Source organism: Botrytis deweyae (genome assembly GCF_014898535.1).
Source record: "Botrytis deweyae strain B1 chromosome Unknown BDEW_012, whole genome shotgun sequence".
In the NCBI taxonomy this organism is placed as follows: Eukaryota; Fungi; Ascomycota; class Leotiomycetes; order Helotiales; family Sclerotiniaceae; genus Botrytis; species Botrytis deweyae.
The window spans coordinates 1,072,110-1,098,936 of NW_024066219.1; the positions used below are offsets into that span (position 1 = coordinate 1,072,110).

General features: G+C 29.0%; 4 protein-coding genes across 4 annotated transcripts; all 4 read right to left on the reverse strand.

Moving 5' to 3' along the window:
* Positions 1-548: 548 nt before the first annotated feature.
* Positions 549-1,328, reverse strand: EAE98_006148 (uncharacterized protein; the record flags this gene model as incomplete). The annotated part of the gene is made up of 1 exon (XM_038953770.1): positions 549-1,328. The coding sequence occupies one exon, from the start codon at positions 1,326-1,328 to the stop codon at positions 549-551; it is 780 nt and encodes a 259-aa protein (XP_038810165.1).
* Positions 1,329-2,444: 1,116 nt separating this feature from the next.
* Positions 2,445-4,085, reverse strand: EAE98_006149 (uncharacterized protein; the record flags this gene model as incomplete). The annotated part of the gene is made up of 3 exons (XM_038953771.1): positions 2,445-3,586; positions 3,645-3,848; positions 3,911-4,085. 3 exons carry the CDS (start codon positions 4,083-4,085, stop codon positions 2,445-2,447), a joined length of 1,521 nt encoding a protein of 506 aa, XP_038810166.1.
* A 1,303-nt stretch (positions 4,086-5,388) lies between these two features.
* On the reverse strand, positions 5,389-7,778 carry EAE98_006150 (uncharacterized protein; the record flags this gene model as incomplete). The annotated part of the gene is made up of 3 exons (XM_038953772.1): positions 5,389-5,489; positions 5,583-6,202; positions 6,328-7,778. The coding sequence occupies 3 exons, from the start codon at positions 7,776-7,778 to the stop codon at positions 5,389-5,391; spliced, it is 2,172 nt and encodes a 723-aa protein (XP_038810167.1).
* Positions 7,779-10,131: 2,353 nt separating this feature from the next.
* On the reverse strand, positions 10,132-12,493 carry EAE98_006151 (uncharacterized protein; the record flags this gene model as incomplete). The annotated part of the gene is made up of 4 exons (XM_038953773.1): positions 10,132-10,559; positions 10,882-11,519; positions 11,721-12,121; positions 12,467-12,493. The coding sequence occupies 4 exons, from the start codon at positions 12,491-12,493 to the stop codon at positions 10,132-10,134; spliced, it is 1,494 nt and encodes a 497-aa protein (XP_038810168.1).
* Between the last annotated feature and the right edge of the window lie 14,334 nt (positions 12,494-26,827).

A 26,827-nucleotide genomic window follows, 5' to 3' on the forward strand; every position in this document is an offset into this window, starting at 1 on the left:
TTTACTGCAAGCCAATAGTTTTCGAGCTTGAATTATTCAAGTCTTATTCTGAGTAGCCAATTTTGTATTTGATAGGCTGTGCAGTCTAAATAATCGTTCCTTGATAGCCTGAAATAATCTCGAGAAAGTAATAAGATCCTTTGCACGCGAATCAACACATTTTCTTACATTAGTCGTTGATCAAGTGCTGCCAGTGACACTCCTTTCTCGCCTTGAAAGTGACTGGCTAGCATGGTACAAGAAAAATCTTTGAGACCATCAATACATATTTCCTCCGGTCTTGATCTCCACTCCATTAGTCAGTTCTCTGCGCTTCTACGCACACTTATCAGAATACATGAAAGCCAAAGATTACCGTAGTAGCAACATCCAGGGTAAAAGACACTGATGACAATGTGGAGTACCATAAGCTTCTAGTATTTCCCGAGACTCCCCATATCCACGCTTCTCAAGCTTTGAACCTTATGCCAACGGCACAGAAAACTTTAATCCTTTTTCCTTCTTCGGCTTCGTCCAGATACCATTCTTAGTCGCCGTGCTTCAACCCCTCAAGTCTGACTCTTTATGTACTTTGCCGGAGTATGCACAGCTGTGCCAGCCAGAATCTTGGTATTGTAAGTTTTGACCATGGGACGGGCTCGTTGACTTCGTCTCTCGATAGTTTCAGGCTCCCTGTCCGAAGACTCGGCCTCCGATCTAGCAGGTGAGCCGACTGGATCCTCCACCGCTATTTGAGGCTGTATAGGTGACATGGTTTGTTCCTGGGCTGCGCTCTCTGGATCATCACTATCACTTCGATACTCCTCCCTGGAAGATACAGCTATCCTAGCTAAGGCCCTGTCATTATATGTTTTGACCTGTTTCCGTACCCTCTGACTTCGTCTATCAGTACTATCAGGCGTTTCATCTGTTGGAACAGGCGCAGGTATACTCATTGCCTTTCGCTTTCTAACAGTTGTCCTCTCTTTCACATCTGTTCCCTCCGTTACACTAACTTCCTTCCGTAAAAGCCTGAACATCTTATTCTCGACTGTTTTCGAGACTGGACTATCTCCCCAGCCGATACCATTCGCAAATGTCAACTGCTCATCAGTAGGTTTCCAATCCATGTCAGACTCTTTAACTGATGGTTCAATCCAAATCCCATGATGAAATCGCTTTTTCGCGTTGGTTCTTGCAGCCTTTGTGCCTGGAATAACTCTCTTGGAAACCATTCTACTCGTTTGATTGGATTCCTCCTCACTTGAAGAAGTGGCTGGGCTCTGTGCTGTACGGGCTGAGATCACATTGATGTCTTGCGACTGTGAAGGTTCGATAAGTCGCACCATCGTGATGTAACTTGGATTTGATAGATGGTTCAGCGAAACCTGAATTTCCGTAGTGGAAAAGGTTTAAGGTTCGCTGTAAATTTATTAGATATATGGAGTACATTTGCATCCCTTGTGGAGTACTTGTAATTGTGGATTCAAACTTACCAAGAGCCAAAGTAAATAGAGGTTGATAAACTTCTGTTATCATTTGTGGTAATTGAGTTTGTACCCATTTCCTTCTGGCTTCCCCTGATAGAAATACACGATTTCACTTGATGATTTAATCTGGTAATCTGGCAGTAGCTTTCGAGTCTCAATTTGTCAAAATTGCTTAGCAAATAATTTGGCAATGGCGTTGTTCAAAGGTTGTCCAAAGGTTGTCCAAAGAGATGATTACCGGCACTTAAAATAACACAAGAAAATAGTAGCCGCTTTGACCTTGAAAAGGAAGCTACTTTCTGTTGTTAAAAACCAGACTTTAAGTCCTGGGAACCTTCCATTTCAGGTGAAACTGCATGTGACACTGATTAGCGAGATAAATGAGCCTTGGCAGTTTATTGGTGCTTCTCGCTCGGATTTTATATATCTTATTCTATTTTTGAAATTCTTTACCCTCATATCAACTGAGAACTATGGGCTGTCAGCAAAGTACTCGAAATTGTTTTTTCATTATTCACATTTGTTTATTTAGTCATGGTGGGATAAACCTAAATGAAAATCTTCAAGATATTTTGATACTGTGGATGAGGTGTATATATAACAGAATAAAGAAGAGAATGTCATGACAAACAGTTTCCTGAGATTATGACCACAGAGTCAAACATTGTTCATTTTTCTATCACATAGTTATGCTCTTAAACATTGCATTGAAGGCTGAGCAAGTAGGAAGGCCAATACTATCCATGGCAATGTGGTATTGAATCTAATCTAGATTGTACCCCCTATGGTTAGAAATAGAATCCTCAGCAATCCACTCATCTGTCATTGAACTCACTCCCTTGCTTTCCACAAGACTTTTACACAAAGAATATTGATTAAAGTCCCAAAATACTAACTAGAGATTTGAGGTGACACGATTTTGTTCGACCAGAGCATCCATGCTGAAATTCTATCAAGGGAAATCCAATGCAATCATTACTCTTCTCCTGTTTGGGGTGGTGTCTCAAAAGTCATAAGATTCTTCTGCCTCTCAATCTCCTCATGTTCCCACTTATCTGCTCTCTCTTTGAACCACCTAGTGACCTTTCTTTCCAGCTCTACAACTCTTCTACTATAAAGTTCAAGGAAAGTGTGAGCTATCCTATTCGATCCAATCTCAAAGACAAAGTAGTTTGGATTAGCTTCCTTCAATTGATAGATCTCAAGACGACGGACCGTCTTCAGTGTTTTCAACAGCTCATTGAGAGCTTCAAATCTAACAGTAGTCTGTGATTGTATGAGAGAAGATGGCATATACATTTTGTCTTCTCCAATGCCAATCACCATTGTTTGGAGACTGGTACAGAACTTGTTGATTAACGGAATATATAAGAAAAGGCTGTCATACAAGTCGTCTTCGCAGTTACAGTGGGCGTCCTGATGGGTTTGGGCTGGAATGGGACGAAGATTAGGACCTCGACATTCATGTGTGACAGTTAATCCGTGAAAATGTAACTTTTTGATCATAGCAGCTTTGGCTGGACCAATGACGCGTAAGAATCGGATGAAGTGATCGTGGTAGAGATATTCTTCAAGATCAAATAATGGCAACTGTGTTTCAATTGCCTGAAATGCCATCGGCAAGTACCCATTATGGTTTGGCATATCAGGGATAGGGACGGAATCCAATTGTTTTCGTCTACAGTGTTTCAGTACCACACGGGGCTTGTGGACTTTCCCAGAGACCAGATATCCTGGACATGCAGTGGTGGTAACCTGCGTCATGGAGAACTGAAATGTATTCTTTTCATACAACATCTTTGTCCCTTGAACTGAAATAGCCTTACAAACTCGAAGTATTGTTGCATCTATCATTGGACGGTAAACTTCATGAAGCATGAAGTATGCGCCTTCTGAATCATGATGTTTCTTAGTGATAATGGTACTCAATGGAACCGGATGGGCGATGTTAAAGAACTTTGGTGGTTTATATCTCTTGCCTGGTTTATATCTCTGGCCGTCCAATGTGTACGATTGTGACATTTTATATGAATTCTTTTTGTTGCTTGAAGTGACATCGGGTGTGATAGTATGATCTTTGATGACCAATGTGAAGCCCAGGATCAGATCGAGAACCTCTGTAAATAGTAAGATTAGTATTCAAACTTTCTATGCTTCAAATGATATCATACATACCTTGAGGAAAGTTGAGTAGGTGATGTGGATGGTTTCGAGGCAGATTCCATTGTCTTTCACTTATGTGTGTAACTAAGTGTGGATCTGTCTTTGGGGTATCGACATAAGATAGAGATTTGATGTCCATGGTTGAGACATAATAGCAATCGTTACTATTCCATTCTTCCTTGTACTCAGGGACTCTTGTGTTGTAGTATCTAATGTCTAAAGCAGTTTCAGTAGTGTGACCATCAAAATTAAACAACATGCAAAGATGTCAAACATACCAGGACCATGAACAAATCTCTTGCCATCTCTCCAGAAAGATTCAAACTCTTGAATGAAACGAAATTCTCCTTGCACTACTTGTTCAGTAGCTCTTGATTCCAGTTTGTCCTTGACATCTCGTTTAGCAACGGGTTTAGTCTTGAACTCAACCCCAAGATGAGTCGGGACTCTCATCCTCAATTTTCTTCGGACTTTCATCCTCAATTTTCTTCTTCAAATACGTAGAGTATTGGTATGTGGTAGGTCAAGAATGATTAGATGTTGATTCAATATCCTTGTAGATATGCCTTGATGTTTGCAATATTTAGTTGCTTTGAATCCAAGATGAAGGAGATAAATGTAGAAATAAAGAATCGGCAAAAAGGTTTCAGATGAAGCAACACACAGGGGGTATAGAGAGAGAAAGAGAGAGAGAGAGAGAAAGAAGCTGTGGAGCCAATCAGTTTCCTTGATTGGACAGTAGCACATCTTTGTACTGTAGCTAATAATTATATCAAGAAATTTCTCCAACCAAGAGCGGGGAAATAAAGTATCATGACAAATTCTAGCATCAAATATCCCTACGATTATTCACTCAACAGCCTTTACATCCATACCTGAACAAACAATAAAGGTCTTTCTATCTCCTACCTAAACTATGTAAGATCTTACTTAAAACAACATACTTATAAAGAAATCATAAACCCCAAGAACGAGAAACCCAAACAATCTTATTACCTAGTCTCTTAAAAAACCACAAACACACCTACGTATTAACACAAACTTCTAGTGTAACTAGACATACTCCTCTTCGTCTCACATATTTTCCACTTATGCACTCTTATACCCACCAAACCAAGTGAGTTTGTGTTTGTTTCTGAGCTATTTATTTACAATACCGGATGGATATGATGTAGGTATGAATGTGGACTCATGTAGGTATTCATAGAGATCCAGGTCTATTTTCATTAGTCTATTTTTACAAGATGGGTTTTATGACCACAGCCGCATCAACAACCATATTCAAACCCACATCATACACACTCACACTCACACTCACACTCACAACAAATCAGCATCCCCACCAAACAAATCCCAATAAAAGCAAGCAACTCTCGATTTCAAATCTCTCAAGTGACTATCTATCTACTATGTGAAACAAGTGAAGTAAACGAAGTAAGTAAAGTGCGTGACTAAATCAAGCACCCAGCCCAGACTTCCCCTACATACTTCCCACTATCTAGCTAGACCTCATCATTATTTTTGTACCCATATCCATCCATTTATTTATTAATTCTTCCACTTCGTCCATTCCTTCATAATCGTAGTCGTAGTCATTGCACTCTTAAAAACCCCTAACTGTGACTGTCCTATCCCCCCATCCAACCGTCACAACAAGCAACCTCCTAGCAAAATGAAAACTATCCATCCTTTCTAGTTATCGAATCACCTAGTATGCGTAAACGCACTAGCACTAGATAGATAGCAACACAAGAACTCAAGCATCACCCTCATCCTCCTCCGCAGTAGCAAACTCTTCCTCCCATTCGAATTTTGGCAGGACCATTGATTGGCGATGACTTCTTCGTCGTTGATTTTCTATCCATCACAAACAAACCATTAGCGACTTGAATTCAGACCATGATAATAATCGACAAAAGGAAAGGAAAGAAAACAAGAGCAAACACATACCAGCCTCCGCAACTCTCTCCCGCGCAAGAGCCATAGCGTCATCCCCCACATATCCACCTACACCTCTATACTCCGATTGCATGGTGACCGGTCTTCCGCTTCCTGCAGCTGCTCCACCTTCACGCGTATGATCCATACTCATACCCATTCTCTCCGCAGCAGCAGTACCTGCTCCAGCTCCAGCAAGCGCACCACCACCTCCACTCGTACCCCTCAAAAATCCCTGCATCCCCAATCCCATCCCCTTGAAACTCACACTTGCTCTGCGCAGAAAACTTCCCCGTCTAGAACCCATTCCCATTGCTTCACTACTATTTCCAGAATATCTATCTCTGGCAGTACCTCTCTGGTTGATTCCCATCCCCGTTCCCATTCCCGTATCGCCAAGTCCTCCATGCATATTTGGATCTTGGTTTGAATTTCCGAATCCCATGACGCCGATTCCACCGAGGCTGGTGAAGTTAAAGCCATTGATAGGAGCGGTCCATGAGCGACGAAAACCCCGACGTTTGGAGCTGAGAGAAGTAGAGGCGATATAGGTTGGAGAGACGGTGGGTGGGGTACCGGTGGCAATTGTGGTAGGCTTGACCGGATGGGAGAGCAGGGGGTTTTCGTGGAGGCTGGGAGTGTTAGTCATTGTTCTTCTTGGATAAGAGTAGATGGATGGCGAGTGTAAAAAAATAGCTTTGATAGCTTCGAGAACTGTAGAAAAACTTGAAAATAAAAAAGGTTATAAAAAACTCACAGATCTCGCTTCTCTCTCTCCTTTCTCTCCTTCTCCAATCTTTCCTTTCTCTCCTCCTCACTCTCACCAACTTCCTCTCCCTCTCCATCTTCACCTTCACCTTCACCATCTTTCTCATCTCCATCTTGTCCTCGTCCTCGTCCTGTTCCCTCAAATTGATTTTTCCAGTCCATGCATTCTTGTCTATTGACAATGCAAGCGCCAGTTTCGATGTCCTCGATCGGACGTCCATAAGGTACAACTTCAAGACCTGTATTGCCAACCACAATCGTCATTGGAACAGGTTTTCTCGGAATCGTAAAAGCGCGTTCTCTTCCTTGAGTAGCCAGTCCAGAAGCACCAATTCCAGCAGCAATCAATCTTGGAGTATTGATACCCGAGCCCGAAGCCGAAGCCGAAGCCGAACCAGGAATCATAACAGCACCATGATCCACACCTCGATAATTATGAACGCGAGTTCCCGAGGCCGTGACAATAGGAGTCTGCATATTAATACTTCCATGACGTTCGCTTCGCTCATGCGCAATCGTAGCATTTCCTCCCGCACTAGCTGCACCACTACCAGCACTACCACTAGAAATAAATGCAGAACCGGGATTAGGATTAGGAACAGGACCAAACATACCCATTCCATCGACCGGACTAATCTCCTCGCTCTGACTATGACTTGCACTTCCTCCTGCACTTCCTCCTGCACTTCCTCCTGCACTTCCTCCTGCACTTCCTCCTGCACTTCCTCCTGCACTTCCTCCTGCACTATCATCTCCACCACCAATCGCAGCAGTACCACCACCAACAACATCCCCAAATCTCCCTACCTCTACCGCCCTCAAATTTGGCGTCGGCGGCAAATTCTCGCTCGGATTCGTGTATGTCGAGCTTGTAGTGACCAGCGGATTATAACTATTTCCACTCTTGCTTGTGCTTGTCTCCTTGCTATTCGCACTTCTTTGAGTGTTTTTGCTAGAGGTCTTTGTGAGGGCTGAGGTTGAGAGTGGCGGGAAGGTTGTGTTTGAAGTTATTTTGTTGGTTGTGCTTGTGTGAGTTGTGTGAATTGTATCAACCATGGCGTCGGAACTTGTGTTTGGATTTTGATTTTCAACACCACTTGGAATACCAACTTGTTCATGTTCATGATCAGCCGATTCAAGTCCCACTTCCATACCAAGACCTAAGCCAAGACCAATAGGTTGATCTGCAGTAGCAGTAGCAGTAGTAGGGACAGGCGCTGGTCTTACAGCTGGGAATAAGCGTCTTGGTTGAATTTGTTGAACTTGCTGAGCTTGTTGGGCCTGCTGAGCTTGCTGAGCTTGTTGAAAACTTTGACGAACAGTCAAACCACGCTCGCGATTTCGTTTCGGACTATTAGAAAGATTGTTCGTCGCGCTCTCCCAAGCATTTTCGGTTACGCTGCCGACGGATTTGAAGAAAGAGGAGAGGTGGTGAGGCATTTTGATGGTTGTGAGATTGAGATGAAAGGGTATTGGTGAGGGTGATTGATTGACAATTCGAACTTGAAAGATATTTGTTTGTTGATAGTTTGAAAATGGTGATCCGACTCGACTCGACTCGACTCAATGCGACTAAAGTCTGACACTGATTGATAAACGTTATTCAAAGCTTACTCAAAGTCCAGCCCAGTCGCAGATTATTAGTTTTTCTCAACTCCTCTCTTGTTCTTCTTTCTCTTCTTCTCCTTTCCCACTCTCCCAATTCCACAAACTTAAATCTAATCAACTACTAGATGAGTAGTTATCAAATAAACCAGACTCCTTTCATCTGCGTCTTCAACTCTCTTTTCATCCAATCCTCAGTCTTAGCCTCTTTGCACACAGTCTTTCGATCTTCCAATTCCCCTATTCTAGAGCTTTCTCAAATCAGATCAGATCAATCCAATCCACAAATCCCTCAATAACAGAAATTGCACAGATTGCACAAAAGAAAAACTCAAAAGCTCCTTTCATACAATACACCCACGTAGTAGGTAAATAATGTGAAAATTCGATTGTTGTTGTTTGGTCCGAATGACAGTAAGTAGGTAATTGATTGATTGTATGTATAAACAACTTAAAAACTCAAGAGGTCGGATAAAGTCGAAGTTGACATTAAGTTGAACTTGTGGAAAAGATTCAAGGGGTTGAATTAAATCAAGTCAAGTCGGATAGAATCAAATCAGATCAGGTATCCACCCAATTCAAGTTCCAATTCAACTTCAGTTTCTCATTCTCAGCTTCGCAGAAAAAGAAAGATTGAAGTAAAGTAAAGGTTTTCCTATTATCAAAAATTCGGATAAAGTCGAATCCAAATTTTCAAATCCAAATCCAAATTTAAAGATAAGAAGTAATAATCAGCTCTTAGAAGCAACCTTCTAGTTCCTAGTCGGGGAAAGCGGTTGTTCCCGGAAAGCGGTTGTTCTCAAAAAACTTCGAAAATATTATAATAATTGAATTATATCAACTACAACCTTTATAAATTATATAATTATTAATAAAATATTAATTCTTATTATTTATTTATTATTTCTATTATAATAAATAAAATTAAAACTAAATATAATAGATTATATTATTAAATTTAATAAAATTATAGTAATTCAATAATATAAAATCTAATATTCTTTTTCTAAGAATTGAATAAAATTCCCTATCAAATTTTTTGGGAACAACCGCTTTCCGAGAACAACCGCTTTCCCCAACTAGGAACTAGGAAGCCGCTTCTAAGAGCCGACTATTAGAAGCCAGTCAGCGTTATGTAAAAAAAAAAAAAAGTTTTTATAATCAAATCAAAATAAGTGAATTCGACAAGTATGAACTCAACCGTATGCACCCTTTCTTATTGAAATTCTCAAGTTCACAAAAAGATATATAAAAAAAATTGAAGAATGAAAAGATCAGTTGAATTATCTCCTTGTTATTTTGAAGATTTACAAAGAATCCCAAATATTCATCAAATAAACAGCCAATCAACCAAGAGTTCACGTTTCAATTCAATACAATATAACAAAATTATTTATATCCATATCCAAATCCATATTCAAATACCAATTCAAATTGACATTCTATTCCTCCCTAGAGAACCAATTAACCAATTCAATCAATCAAGCAAGCAAGCAAATAGACATACCTACCTACCAACCAAACAACCATCCCAACTACCTACCTAGATACACCTAGATACTATACAGCACCTAGATTATCAATCCTTTCCAAGCTTTCCAACCTTTCCTGAAGAAAGAAGGCAAAAGAGAGAAAAAAAAGAGAGAAGAAAGAGAAGAAAGAAGGAGTGAATATCCATCTAATTTTCAATCCCTACCTACCTATTCACCTACCAACCTACCTATCCACCCTCACAAATAAAAAATAAGCATAACATCCATATCCATATCTATATCCATATCCATTGTGCGAACCCAAGAGTGAAAAAGTAAAAAAGTGAATAAGAGGGTTAACTCATTCTCAACCCCTTTTAGAGCAACAAGGAGGTCGAGATTCAAGATTCAAGAGACCACAACAGACAATCAACGACAATCACCAGAAAGTCAGAGGTCATTCTACCTCTACCTCTACCTCCGAGTTTCATTGACCATTCCTTTGTAGAGAGAGAATCAGATAACAGTAATAGTAACATAACGAACGATATAATTTTTATACTGTGTTGAACAATCATACTTGAGTCCAGTACAATACATACATGTATACATAAACGGACAAAACTTCTCAAGAAAAAAAAACACTTTACAAAAGCTTCACAAACCAATAAACTAACAAAACAAACTCAAGCCAAACTAACCCATCAATCAATCAATCAACCCCCCATAGCATCCTCAAAAAGCCCTCTCAACTGTTCCCTCTCCTCCCCCACCTCCTCCGCCAAATTCGGCGCCAACATCAAAACTCTCTTCTGCGGCAAAGTCCCCTCAATCAACCCATCAATATGTTCCCTCTTGAACCCCAAATCCTTCAGACCCCTCGGCTGATCCCCCAACTCCTCTAGAAACTTCTCCAACGCTTCTGCCAAGACCGCACCCGCGCTTTCCTTCTTCACATTCGAGATATCAACACCAAAGCATTCTGCTGCTTGCAGATGACGCTCCGGGTTCGATGCACCGGTGAAGCGGAAGACGGCGGGGGCGGAAACCGCAACGGATACGCCGTGCGGAATGATGGGGGTTTTGGTTACGTAGCCGGGGTGCGTGTAGCCGGGATTTTGACCGGATATTGGGTAGGACATTCCTAGGTCTGTTAGTATATGGTTTGGAAGATGAATAGCATACTGCTAGTTGATGTAGTGTGGGTAGTCGCTGATATAACTTAAGAGTCATATAGTATACCCGAAATTTCAGACTGCAGTCAGAGCCGAAATACGTCAAACTTGAAGTCTTGAAAATGCTTCCATCATCTCATCAAGTCCATTCTTTCAAAGAAACTCAATAATCGAAACAACTTCAACCTTCAAAGCTCTTGTCCTCTAGACTGCAATTTATAGCATTCCATACACCAAACCAACAACATCGACTACCAACCCCAACCAAGCAAAAGAAACCAATCTACATACCATGACACAAATGCACTCCCGCATTACCAAATCCCACTCCCGCCAAAGTAGCCGCCAACAACATCTGACTCTGCGCTTCATAATCCTCCGGATCTTTCGTCGCTCTTGGCAAATACTTCGCCGTACTCTTCAACGCCTGCAGAGAAAAGATATCACTAATCGGATTGGCCCCCTGGTACGCCGGTCTCATGATTGGATTTTGAGGTCTGGGCGTCCTCTCATAATAGGGGATCGCGGTCCAACTTTCCAAACTGTGACAGAGAACATCTAAGCCTGAGCTAGCGTGTACAGCAGAGGGCATCGTGCGTGTATTGAGAGGATCGCATATACCGAGGAGGGGTTTGAGGTTTCGATGAGCGATGCCTGTTTTGGCTTTATGAGAGACGAGATCGAAGATGGCGGTACCTGTTGTTTCGGAGCCGGTTCCGGCGGTGGTGGGAACGGCTATGAGAGGTAAGAGAGTTTTATCTATAGGTCTACCTTTACCAAGTGGTGCATTTACGAAATCCATGAAATCGGCATCTGGATAACAGGTGTACAAATTCATGAGTTTGGCAGTGTCGATAACTGAGCCACCGCCGACTGCTAGAAAAGCATCTGGTTGATAGTTCTTGGAGAACTGGATTGCTTCTTTGATACTATTCATCTGTTAGAAAATGTGTTCATTTGGAATACAGCAATTTGCAGGAATTTCATCACGTTTCTGAGATTAATACGCTTGCTCCACTTGAAGCTGTGCATTTTCTCTTACTCTTCAACCACACGAACCAAAGAGTGCAAAGTCCAATGGTCGAAAAAAGAAACCCTCCCTCTCCCTAAAAGAAAACCAACAAACCCACCTCGTATCCTTCGGCTCCACCCTGGTCCCCTCAAAAACCTCAAACTCCACTCCCTCCCTCCCAAGACCCTCCCTAACCTGCTTCATCGCTTCTAACTCTTTCACTACCCCATCCGTAACAACAAGCACCCTCTTACTCCCCAAATTCTTGAAATCCATACCCACCTCCCTCGTCACCCCCGGTCCAAACCGTATCGACGAAGCCGCCATCTCAAACGCATATTCTTTTTCGCGCGTGGGATCCATAGGCGTGGCATAGTTACGCTGGAGATTCCGTTTGGTTTGAGAGAGGAGAGAGGAGCTGGGGTGGTGGTGATGGTGCGAGGGGTTGTTGTGGCAGGGACAGGAGGGTGGGTGGGTGTATTGGATTGTGCGGAGGAGGCTCATGGCTCGAGCGGCTTTCTGGAGAGGGAATGTTAGCTTTTTGTTCTATAGTCATGGGGGCAAGCCCCCAAACCCCCAAACCTCGCTGCGCTCGAACTTTCTCATCTGCCAATCTACCAATTCCCTCTATCTATCTACCATACACCAGTATCTCCCATACCTACACTCTCACTACATATAATCACACAACCTCTCATTCTCACCCCTCTCAATCTCACACCTCTCATTCTCACCCCTCACCTCCATCACTCTACCCAAAACGAGATCCAAACCCAAACCCGAATCAAACAACCTCCACCCCCTTCACCCCATCCGACCCTAAATCAAAAAGAAGCGATAAAAGAAAAGAAAAAACCCACTAACCGTAGGAGCAACCCGTATCGCGGACATCTTTGCAATCTTTATCTCTGTCTGTCCGTGTCGCTGTCCGTCTCTTATTATTCTTATTCTCGTTCCCTATTATTCTCGTCCTTTACTATATTTCGTTCCGTTCTCCCACTTCGTTCCCGTCCGTTCGTGTACTCTCGTTCTTCTCCTTTCCTTTCGTATTTTCTTTCTCTTTCTCTTCCTTTAGTTCTTATTCTTCTATCCCCGTTCGATTCCTCTCTTTCCCTCTCGTCCGTCCGTTTGCTCGTCCGTTTATCCGTTTCCTCTTCTTCTCCTCTTTTCGAATTCCAATCCCAATCTCACAATCCCAATCACCAACTTCTCAAACTTCAAACTTTCAATCCTTCCTCAAAAATTCAATCCCGTATCCGTCGCAGAGTACAAATCGTCGCCTGGCACCTGTTCTTAATCTCAATCTCAATCTCAATCTCAAGCACAATCTCAATCAATCAATCCTCTTCCTTATTTCCCTATCTCCTTATATATTCCTTTACTTGCGCATAGAAATAACAACGCAGTAAAATACAACTCAACTCAACACAAAGTCACCACGTATCCATACATATACATATACATATACATACATAACCTACCTAGTAACATCAGCTGCTCCTAGTACACACCACACACATCATAAATGACGTCTCCATTCTCATCCCACCAAAAAAAGGCGGGGAAAGCTCCCCCACCCCACCCCACCCATATCCGCCGAGCCGAGCCGACCGAGCGAACCTCGGATATCTTTACTTCATCTTTATCTTTATCTTTGTTACAGATAGCAGAGTGAATACTACAACCCCCTCTAGTGTGGTTTCTAGCTTTCTAGCATCTTAAATAACTTTAATCTTTTATAGGAAATATAATTAAACTTTTTATTCTTTTCAATAACCGATATCCCTACTACGTACACGCCCCTACTATATGTACGTTTTTTTTCAATCAAAATAAAAATCAATTTAAAATTCAAAAATCATTAGAATAAGATAAAATTTACTTCTAAAATTCAATAATATTTTTTTTTTTTGATTCTTCAAAATTTTAAATTATTAAAACAAAAATCGATTGAATAATAAAAGAAAAGGAATATATGATTTTAATATATAAGTTTTCAATAAAGATTATATTAAAGTCTATTTATAGAATGAAAAAATATTTTAATAGATTTTTTGATATTGATTTTCTTATAAAGAAATCAAAAAAATCAAAAAAGTGATAAGAATTGATTTTAATATAGATTATTAGATTTTCTAATTATTTTTATTATCTTAAAGAAATTAAAAAGTGAGTTTTAAAACGAATTTAAATTTATATTGAATATTAAAGTTTTGAATATTATAATCTTTTTGAAATAAATTATGTTGAAAGTTAAAATATATAAATTTTAGTTTAATTGAAAGAAATTCTTTAAATAAATCTTTTATTTTTAAAATTCTATTTTTAAAATTATTTAAATCTTGGTTTTATAATATATAATGAAATTCTAATTATAAAATTATTATTATAATATATGTTTTTTCAAGAAAAAAGTTTTTGTAATTCAAAATATTATTAAATCAATTTTTAAAAAAAGAAAATCTAAACAAAAATCATTTTAATATTAATAAATCCTGAAAATTCAAATATTTAAAAAGTTTATTAAATCAAAAATCAATTGATATAACTTTTTTCTTTAATATTAAAATGGAATATATATAATTGAAGATTATAGAAATCAAATTTTCAATAATAATTAATAAAAGCTTATGTTATAATTAATATTATATCAAATCAAATTTTTAGTATTCATTTTTAAATCTTTAATTAAATAAAATATTAATAAATCATAAATTTTAATATATTTCTCTATATTTTAAAGATTATTATTATTATGCAATTCAAAAGTAAAATTAAATATTATAAATTCATTATTTTATTAATAATTAATTCTTATGAATTTTCTTTTTAAAAACTATCAGATTTTAATATTGATATAATTTCAGAATTTTGAGAAAAAAGTTTAATTTTTTCAATTACTTTATATTATAATATAAAAGAATTCATAATTTCCTTAAATAAAACTTATATTTCCGATTCTATTATAAGATATATTAATAAGTAAATAACTTCTTATATAAAAATTCAATATCTTATTTATTAATATTATTATTATAAACTTTCAGAATTTCAGATTTTTTATTTAAAAATATTATATTAATTTAATCAATTTATCTTAATTTTAAATTTAAATGATTTCATTGCTTTTTTAATTTCTAATTTAATTTAATATAATATTTTATATAAATAATAAGAGCGTGCACATAGCAGGGCCGTATACATAGTAGGGATATCGGTTATGTATTTAGTCTTTTTTTGGTAATCTATATAGGGACAAAATGAATATAGTTTCCAATTTCTTTTTAATTCCTTTCAAGTTAAAAGCTATTAGTTATGGAAAATATTTTTTAAATATTATAAATTGCTTTATTCTTTTTAATACGATATATTACAGTTTTTTATAATGTTTTTAATGATGGTTTGTAGGTTGCAATACCTTTCGAAATCTTTCTTCTTTTCGATTTTTTGATTTCTCTTTTCGATTTCTCTATTTCAATTTTCGAATAATATTATTTTTTAAAATCTTTCGAATCTCTTTCGAAATCACCTTTTTAAAGATTTTATTTGAATTACTTTTCGAATCTCCTTTTTTTTCAATAATACAATATTCAATCTTTTAATTATACTACAAATTAATCTATAATTATTTTCTACAATACCATTTTAAGTTTACAGTTTTGAGAATATTATTAGAACTATTAATAGGTTCTAGAGTACTATATAATGATTCAATATTAATTGAAAATCCTATTATATAATATAGAATATCCAGATCATTTTAGTATTTTCTTTTAAATTCGAATAAAGTTATCTTTTTCTACACCTACCCTTCAAATTCTTCGATTATATATTATATATAATTCAGTTTTGATAGGGATATTGTATACAATACAATAATACAATAGGAAAAATAATTTAGACTTCAATATACTAAAAAATTGAAAAGTGAATAATGTATTACAGTTTTTAGTTTGAAAGCTAATTCTATTTTCGAAGTAGTTGGTCTTACATTTCAAGGGATAACTTGATTTTCTATACAAAGGCATATAATCTTTTTTAAAATGAACTAGATAGTAGAGTAAATACTACAATCCTTTTTAATATGATTTCTAGCTTTCTAGTACCTTAAATAGTTTCAATCTTTTATAAGAAATACAATTAAGCTTTTCACCCTCTTTAATACATATTTAGTCTCTTTTTTATTACAGACCACTAGATACAGACAGACAGTCAGTCAGTTAGTTAGTCAATCAGTTAACAATCATTTAGCTTAACATATAAGAGTCTATTGTTAAGGTACGGGTAAAGACTTATATTGTACTATAAGGATGGAAGAGCTATGGAAGGGTAAAGCCCTCTTATAAGAAATAGAATACACTAATAATATATACCTAAAACATAAAAGCAATGTAATTGACATTGTAACAATACCCCTCTCTTAAAGCTTACTTATCCTAAGTAAATTAAAATATAACCCAATTAATTTTGTTAATTTTTGATAAAGTTGTAATAAAGAATTAATTTATAAAGTTAATTTATTATTATTTTTAAATTAAATAAATAACGAATTTGATTAAATAAAAATCTAAAATCTCTCGGAATAATATTAGAAAATTCTGATTTTTGTTATAGAGTTGAAATGAATTCTTTTAAAGTAAACTCTTTTAAAACCTATAATTAACTAATCACTCTTTCTCGATTTATCCCATTCTTGTTTTGGAATTATATTTAGTATAGGATTATTTGAGGTAATAGATCTTTTAAATCCTATTTATATAAACAAATCCGATTTATTTGGATTTACTAAATAAAATATAATAATCATTTCCTTTTAATCTTTAAAATCCTTAACTAATTATTATAATAATGAATAATATTTCTATTTAATTTGATAATAAAATCTGTTTTTATTATAACAATCAAGTAATTTATCGAATTTTTATTGTTTAGTTTCTTTATTTGTATTGTTGTTCTTTTTTAAAATTTGATTTTAATTATAATAAGACTTTGCTTTATTGATTATAACTTAACTAATTAATTTAATTGAGCTATAAAGTAATTTAAATAGTGAATTATAAAATACTAAAAAGATTTTAAAAATAATAAATAATTAGAATAGATAGATGTATTTATAAACTTTTAGAATTTTATAGAGCCTGATTTATTTATTATCACCTTTCTTTATAAATCAATTAGTTTTTATATTTTTAATACTAACCTATACCATATTCCCTTTTTTATATAGAAAGATATTAATATACATCTTGTTTATATAATCTTTATACTTCTGAATAATTTAAATAATCAAAACTTTCAGTTTTATTAAAATAATATCAAACCAATCTGTAATTTTATTAGTTTTTAGGAATTTGTATTTCTATTAATATAAAAAATTCAGTAAAACAGGTAAGGAGAGTTCAACTCTGAATTACAGATAGAAATTGTAACGCTTTGCCTTAGAAGAACTACAAGAGCAGAATACAATTTGTCCTTAAAATCTATAATTATAGAATTAGAAATAAAGTATTTATCAAGTATATCTATATATCAATTATATATATATAATTATATATATATATATATATATATATATATATATATATATATATAATTATAATTACAATTAGATATTAATCTATAATATTATTCTTTTTTTTGAAAAAGCTTGCCCTCAAGCTTTATAATTATCTATTTTAATTATTAAATTGATAATCATAAAATAGTATTATTATTATTTGATTATAATAATATAATAAATAAATATATATATAAGTTTTTCTTTTTTACAATAAAAAGGTATATATAAAATAAAGAAAACCATTTTGTAGTTTAATAATTAATTGAATTCTATAAGTATATAGATTAATTAAATCCCCTTTTTCTTTTAAATTTCTTTTAATTAATTAACCCTTTTATATTTATTAGTTAATATATTTTTGATTTTAAAAAGAAATATAATAATAAAAATAAACTATTATCAATATAGATTTAATAGTGGGAAAATGTGTATATGATAATAAATTATTTATAATTTTTTCTATATTTATTTTATTGATTTGTTTTTCTATTTAATTTATAAAAAAGAGAACAACTGCTTTTTCTATTATACAAAACAAACAGCCTGCCGAGAGAAAGAAGTTCGAAAAAGAAAAACTTTATTATAAAAATAATTATAATTCTAATAAGAAATATAAATAAGGTTTTTATTTATTTATTTTTAGTATATAATCAATTTATTTAATAAATATAATTATAATTATTAAGAATAATACCCTTAAAAATGAAATTAATCTTTAATTTGTTTATTAGATATACCCATTTTATTATATTTCTAGGTAGAATTTGAAAAAAGAATATAATCCTTTAATTAATTATATTAATAATTATAAAAAAGAGTTTACTAACAAATTAGTTATAGTAATATATCATTTTAATAATATTAAAAATAATAATAGAAAATTATTAAAAAAAAGATTATAAAGACTTTATATCAAAATTAATCTAATTACAAATTTGATATATTCTATTATAAAGACATTAGCTTTATTAATATTAATAAATTAGAATCTTTAAATAAAGATTATTAACAAAAACAATATATTTAGAAGAATAATTGGATTTATATGAACTGTATATATAACTATATCTTCAATAAGAAAGCAATATATACTATCAAATTCCTAATTAATCATTTAATTAAACTTATTACCTATTTTATCTTATTAATAAGCATAAATATAAGTACTTATTCTTTAAAAGATTTATGAGATATTTCTTTAGTATTAAACAACTATTATTAAATATAGTAATATAATAAAGATAAATTATAATTTTATTAATTTTTAATAAAATTAATTCTTTTTTTAATAATTTAATTTATAAAAAAAATTAAGAAATTATATTTTAAAAGAAATACTTTTTATTACTTTTATTTGAAAGAATATAGAATATTATATAATCAAAGCTATGGAATAGAGAAATAAACTAGAATAATAACATTGACTTGCTATAATATAAATAAAAATAAAGCTTTTAATAATTTATAAATAATTATAAACAATTAAATATAAGCTCAATTATATTATTATATATATTATAATTAAAAGTTATTTTGTTTTTTAATTTATAATTATTCTATATATTTTTATTATTATTATTAATTAGAAATTTAGCTAATATTTCGATTTAAATTATTTAATCTTTACTTTTATATCTTATCCAATTATAATCATTAATACCTATAAAAGCTTTCTCTCTAACTTACTTTAAAACTATTAAGGTAAAAAAAAGATATTTTTTATTATATTGTTTTAATAATTTAGTTTTTATTCAATTACTTTTCCATTATTTATAAAATTATGATTTCTTTATTACTTTAATATATAAAAAAAAATTTTGATTTTTTTTATTTATATATTAATTATTATTTATAAAATTATAATCATTCTTTTCACTTTTATAGAAACAAATCTATTCAAATAGATATACAAAAAGTCTTAATAGAAAGGGATTTTGTAAATAAAAATCATAAAGGAAATATAGAACAGTTTTAAGATCAAAAATAGAATATCAAATAAGATTATCATTAATATTTAACTATAATATTCTATATTTAAATTATCAATATATTTTTTTAATAGCTAAAATATATTCCACTTTTTATTCAGTATTATTGATAATATTAATTAAAGGCAATAATTCAATGATTTATTCAGAAATAAATTATTTACTACTTTACAAAATTTACTAAATAGAAATACAAAATAGATTTTTATAGTAAATAATAGATCTAATTAAAAGAAATCTCTAGTTTAACTAATAATCTTGAATTTACCCTAAATTAAATAATTCAGTTTTTTTGAAGATTATTATATTAAAAAGTTTTTTATACTAAGCTATATATAATCTCCTATATTAAAATTAATTAAACAATAATATAAATTAATTAATTGAAATATCTTTTTTTATATATACAAAATATTCTTTTTTGTTTGATTAAATATTAATTTATTATATTTAATATATTCTTTAATATTAATTATATTCAAATTATTAATAGATATAATAAAGTCGAGTTTCTAATTTTAGAGATTGTAGGGTAAATAATCATATAAAGTTTTGTATAGGGATTAATCATCTAATAATTTATAAGGAAATATAAGTTGAATATAGTCAATTATTAATAGAAATTCAAATTGATTATTTTGATAATAGCTTATAAAGAATCACAAGTATTATTAAAAATATTAATTATAAATCTCGATTTAACTATTAGTTTACAAATAATAAGCAATAAATAGCTTAACTTATATTTCTAAAATATTATTAAATTCTTATTAAAAGATTAATATAAATTAAGAATCACAATTAGAGATTATAAACTCTAAGATATTATAGTATTTATATATATAATATAGATATAAATAGATTTAATTTCTTGAATCAATTGATTTATAATAGAATATCGAAATAGCCTATTTAATCAATCAATTGATAATAATAAATATATTATTATAACCATATTTATTTTTATTGAAATTACAATAATCTATAATAACATATTACTATACTCTTATAGAAATAGAAAGTAAATAAAATAAACTAAGAATATAATCTTTAGAAATAGAGTTGTATTTATATTTATAATAATTCTATATATATTAATTAATTATAAAAATCATATTCTTTTAATAATATTATTTAATTAAAAGAATATAGATCTTCTTTATATTAGAATATACAATAAAAACTAAATTATAAACTTTACAAATCAAATAAATTTGTAAATTATTAATATTCGAAATATATAAACAATTATTATAAAGTAATAATCTTTTTATAAAAATAAAATACTTATGCGATTTAATTGTATAATTATATAAAGCTTTTAAACTTAAATAGAATCTATTTGTTTTGATAATATAATTGATTATATTGAAAAGCAGGGATATTATGCTTATATTGAGATTTATAATAATATTTGATTTTTATTGAAAAGATTTATATATAATTCTAGTATTTATTTGATTATTTTTTATAAGCTATTGTAATCGATTCTTCTTTTTAATACTATTCTATTGATCTAATTCATTAGTACAATAAATAAGTATATCTGCGAGTGGATTATTCTTTCTAGTACGATATATAATGATAAAATTATAATTAATAAATAATTCTGTTTAGTACACTTATCAAATATTTAGCTATTTAGTAGATATAAAATACTCAAAAGCTTTATAATTAATATATACCTTAATCTAATATAAGAATCCAATAAGTTCGGCTTTTTAGTAGCCTAGGGATTTAATAATTATAAGTATTTCTTTATTATGAATTTTATAGTTTAATTTGGTGACAATTATTGTTTTCGAAAAGTAGGTAATTAGTAATTATTTATCGCTATACTTCTAAAAGAATATACTAGCGATTATATTATTAAATATATTAATTTCCAATATATAGAGTAATATATAGTTATAATACTGTAGAAAAGAAGTAAAGATAAATTTATTTTTAAATATATTAAATATATTCTGATAGATTTTATTAAAATAAAATTTAACATTTGCTTTTATAAATTCATAAAAAGATTTTGCTATTATATTATAATCTTTAATAAATTAATAATAAAAGTTACAAAAATCTAAGAATAATTGAATATCTTTTATAATAATAGGATAAATCTAAATAATAATTACTTTGATTTTTTTTAAATTAACTTATACTTTATCAATAGAAATAATAAAATCTAAATACTTAATATATTTGATATTGAATTCACACTTTTTAAAATTCACTTATAATCCGACAGATTTAAGTTATTCAAAAATGTATTTAATATATTCTTTGTATTTATCTTCATTTTCAAAATATATTAATATATTATTAAGATAGGTAATATAAAAGTTATTTAAATAGTCAAATAGGATATTATTTATATATTATTAATAAGTTACAAGATTATTTATCAATTCAAAAAATAGAACTTTATATTTATAAAAATCATATTAAATATAAAAAATAATATATTCTTTAAAAACAAGATTTATACATATATAATAAAACATTTATCAAATATTTAATTTGATATACACCTTTATACTAACAAATTGTGTAAATATTTTATTAATGAGAAATAAAGAGTATCTATCTTTACACATTAAAGAATTTAGCAATTTAAAGTCTATATAAAATCTTAAGCTTTTATTTGATTTTTTTATAAAAAGAATCAATATTATAAATAGTATTTAACTGAGTTTTATAAATCCTTTAATAAGATTTTTAATAATATATTCTTTAATAATTTCAAATTATTTGAGCAATATTTTATATAATAAATTATATTTAAGAATTTTTTTATCTTTTTTTTTAAAAATAATCTTATAATTATATAATTAAAAGGGAGATAGGATATTAAACTCACATTTAAAGAATACTCAATGATATTACTAATAAACCTTAAGAATTAAAGATTTCATCTTAATATTTGTAATAATAATAATTTCTGATTTAGAATTATTTAGAAAGACAATAGTAATTATAATTCAATAATTATTATTCTAATTAAATTTACAATTTAAGATAATATTATTAATCTCTTTATAGATAATTATAAAAATCTTATAATTCTTATTTTTTTTGTAGATAAACTGAAATTGAATTAGCTTGAATACATATATATTGCATATATTGGAAATATATAATAAAAAAGATTTATAAATAAATTGAATATAGATTTAATTGAAAATAGATTTTTTCCCTAAATTAATTGAAATCGGAAATTTGACCACACCAGGGATTATTATATTAAACTTTTAAAAAGATATAATAAATATTATAAATATAATTAATATTATTTTCTACTATCCATTATTAATATAATAATATATTTCTTTTAATTAAATATTCCAATTGTCAATATCTTTTTATTTCAAGTAATCGATTTTAAATTATTATAAGCTATCCTTAATTAAAAATATATTTTTTAATAAAGAAATAATAAAAAAATATTTAAAAAACTATTCAAAATATTATTTAAAATAATCAATTTTAACTCGGGTTTCTATTAACCATTTATCATTTAAGATTATATTATATAAATCCAAATTAGTAATAAGAAATAGCAAATAGAACTATTATTGATTATTAATTATAAAATTAAGAAAAATTAAATAAATAATAGTTTTGCTTTTTGTATTATTATAATTTTTGATTTTAATTAATAGTTCAAGCAATTTAAAACAAAGTTTAAATATAGAAAATAATAATGAAAGAAGTGTTCTATTAATAAAAGTATAATTATTTGTTTTAGAATCTATAAATATTTAAATATAATATAAATATTTATTCCTCAAAAATATATATAATAGATTTATAAAATCATTTTTTATTAATTTTATTAAATTAAAAAATTTTATATTTCGAACTATACTTAGAAAGGAATTTTTATCTAAATATCTTAATTTAAATACTGATTTTCAATAATATAAATAGATTTGATAGCTTCCGCTTATATATTTGGATTGATATCCTTCTCAATATTTTTTTTTATATTATAAAACTTTTTGTTTTCTTTAATTTCTTAAATTTTAATTATAAAACTTATATTATCTATATATAAAATAAAACTATAATTCACTTTCAATATAAAGATAAATATATTATAATTGAAATTATTTTTTAAAGATAAAATATTATTTAATTTAAAAATTCTTATATAATCAATAAAAATATAAAAGGAATATAAGATCTAAATAAATAGATTTGGATTACCTAATAAGTAAAAAGCAATTCTGAGAAAAATCAATGAAAGGATTTTATTAAATAACTTTCTAAAAGAAATTTCTTTAATCATTTTATTATAATTATATTTCTGAAGTATAACTTTGAATTTATTGATTTTAATAAATTTATGAATTAGATTTTTTATAATATAATATTATTAAATATAAAGATTAATAGTTTGTTAAAGGAAATTAGAGATTTTTTTTTTTAGATTACAAACGAGAATTATTGAATTAATAATTCTTGTTTGTATAATTAATAATCTAAATTTATAATATTATACCAGAAAATTTCTGTATTGTGTATTATTCAGTATAATCCAATATTTATATTTAATATGGGTGTAATTGATCTTAATTGGGTTTTTGTAAATAACTATAAGCTGGTTGATCAATTACTGATTTATCAAATAGGGGATTTGTATATATAGCAAGAATATATATTCTTATATTTCTTTTTTAGTTTATTTTATTATATAGAATTATTATTACGGTTTTGAAGTAAATAAGTTTTTATAAAATTCAAGTCATTCTGTGATTAATAGTTGTTAAAGGCTTGCTTTCGGTTTTATATTATTTTTAAGTTTAGATGAAAGATTGATAGGCTTTGGAATATACAAATGTTTTATTGTAGTAATGGGAAAATAAAAGAAGGGTATTTATTGAATTTATAGGTCGATTAGTAAAGTAATTAGAATTAAGAAGAATCTATTATTAATATTTGAAAAAGATTATTATAAAAACTAATTTTATAAACAGAGTTTTTTTTTATTCTTCTTTTTTCTAATAATAAAAGATGTTTTTTCAATAAAAGTAACTAAAATATCAGGAATTTGGATTTTATAATTCTTTAAGGAATCTATATAATATTATTATCAGAATTAGAGAAATTGAGATAAATAAACGATATTAGGATTATATTGTAGTAATTCTTCTTTAAGCTTTATTATTTTGTTTTATAAGGCTTTATAGTTTATAAAAGTCAATAATTTTTTTTTTTAAAATAAATGAGTATATATCAATATATTATTCTTAAAAGTTAATTTCTTAATTAAGGAATTGTTTTTTAACTATTTGCTCTTTTTATATTTATTAATATTTATATTCAAATTAAAGAGATTGTGTTTATTACTTTATTAAGATTAACTATTATTGACTAAGGAAGTATAACTAATTATAAAAGAAGAGTAATAAAGTCCTTTTGAGATAAATGAATTAAATATAGTAATAATACTTGTAATTCAATATATTTAGAGGAAATATCTTTATCAAGTTTTAATTGAAATAGATCTTCTTTTTATAAATAATATTAATATACAATTTATTCAAGAAGGTATTATAGTTATAAGGTATTATTTGAATAGCTATTAGATGACTATATAATTGTATAGGAATTGTAAATAATGTAATGTTTTGTTTTAAAAAAACTATAAGAATAAGATACAATTTGTTCTTAGAATCTATAATTACAGAATCGGGAGTAAAGTATTTGTTAAGTATATTTATATATCAACTATATATATGTAATCGTATATGTACGCGTATATGCATGTGAGTGATCGTAACTGCAATTGGGTGCCGATTCGTAACAGAAATTATAATTAATAAAAAATAGGAATATATCAATAATTTCTAAAATGATATTATTGAATATAAACTCTATTAATAGTAATTAGTTATATCAATTATTCTAATGGAAATTTATAAAAACTTATAAATATTATTTTATTATAATATTAAATCTCTCTATTTAACTATTTAATTTGAGGTGGAATGAGGAAAATTATTTTAAAATAATTAATAAATATTTAGAAAAATGTATTTAAAATATTAATACAAACTATAAGCCTTTGTTAAATATAATATTATCGGGTATATTGTATAAGCAATAGACTTTTTCAATAAAATAATTAGTAAGTTTCTTTATAGATAGCCTGATTATTAATATGAAATGATATATTTTTGTTAAGTAATAAATGATAATAATTATATAATTGTATTTGTGGCTATAATATTTGCAGATAGATAATAATATGATATAATCAATAGAAATATTAAACTAAAATTGAAATAGAATTGATAAAGATTCGAGAAATCCGGGGACTACAAGACAAAAAGACTTTATATAAAAATATAGTTAACAGACTTATATATAAGTTTCAATCTCTTTTATCATATTAGACTACCAGTATATGTAGAAGACAAGATTTATAGTTTTGACACAGTCCGAGTGCCTGGTAGATTTAATTGAATATATTCAATAAATGATTTGTATATAAAGCTTGGCAAATAAAGGAATGAATAATCAATCCTAGTAGAATATTTGTTTATTAATCAATTTATAGTTTTAAAAAGCTATCCGAAGATCTTTTCTGATTACTAATAATCAATAATAAATAGTAAAATTCTGAAATATTTTATATATACTAATAACTAATATAAATGAATTGTATGCTTTATTAATAAAATTATTGATTAGCTTTTTAATATTAGAGATAATAGTATTTATAGGGGCTATAACAAGATCTATAATATTATTTATTTATTTGATAAGATCCCTATATATAGTTATATCAAATACTTGTTTTAGAAACATTATTTATAAACAATTCTTAATCCAATTATTATTGGGATTGATATATATAAAATAATCTTTTACTTTTCAACTAAAAATATTAGGGCGAATTATCTTATAATTTGGTTAATATAAAAATTGAATTTTAAAAGAAACTTTATTTATTTTATTTATTTCTAATTTAATATTTTTATTAATATAAAATATTCCAAGTTTTTATAATTAATAATAATCTTGAATAATTCCTGAGTTCTATATAATTCAAATTTCTATTCCTTTAAAGACTTAATAATTACTAGTAACTTCTTATTATAGATTTTATAATTATATTTAGCTATATTATATTTTGATAAAAAATAAGCAATTAATCATAATTGATTTTTATTGTTATATTAAAAAATAACTTTTTCTATAATCTAATCAGAAGTATTTATCTCAATAATTATACAATAATAATAATCGAATATAACAAAAATTAAAGCAAAAACAAATATTTATTTTAAATTATTAAAAATAATTTTGTAATTAATAGTTTACTATTATATAAATTCCTTTTTTAATAAATAATTAAATAGTTTTATAATTTTAGAAAAATTATGAATAAAATATTAATAGAAATTAGTAAATTTAAGAAAATATTAAAGATCTTTTAGCTTTATCAATAACTTCTAATTAAGAATTGTTTTGATTTTATTTAAATCCATTTCAATTTTACCAGATATAATAATCAATTTAAAGTATTTAATTTATATAATTTCGAATTTATATTTCTCGATATCAATTTGTAAACCAATATTAATTAACCTTTATATAACTTTATAAATTTATTTTTAATAATTTGTAATATTAATAGAGTAAATCAAAATATTATTTAGATATATAATA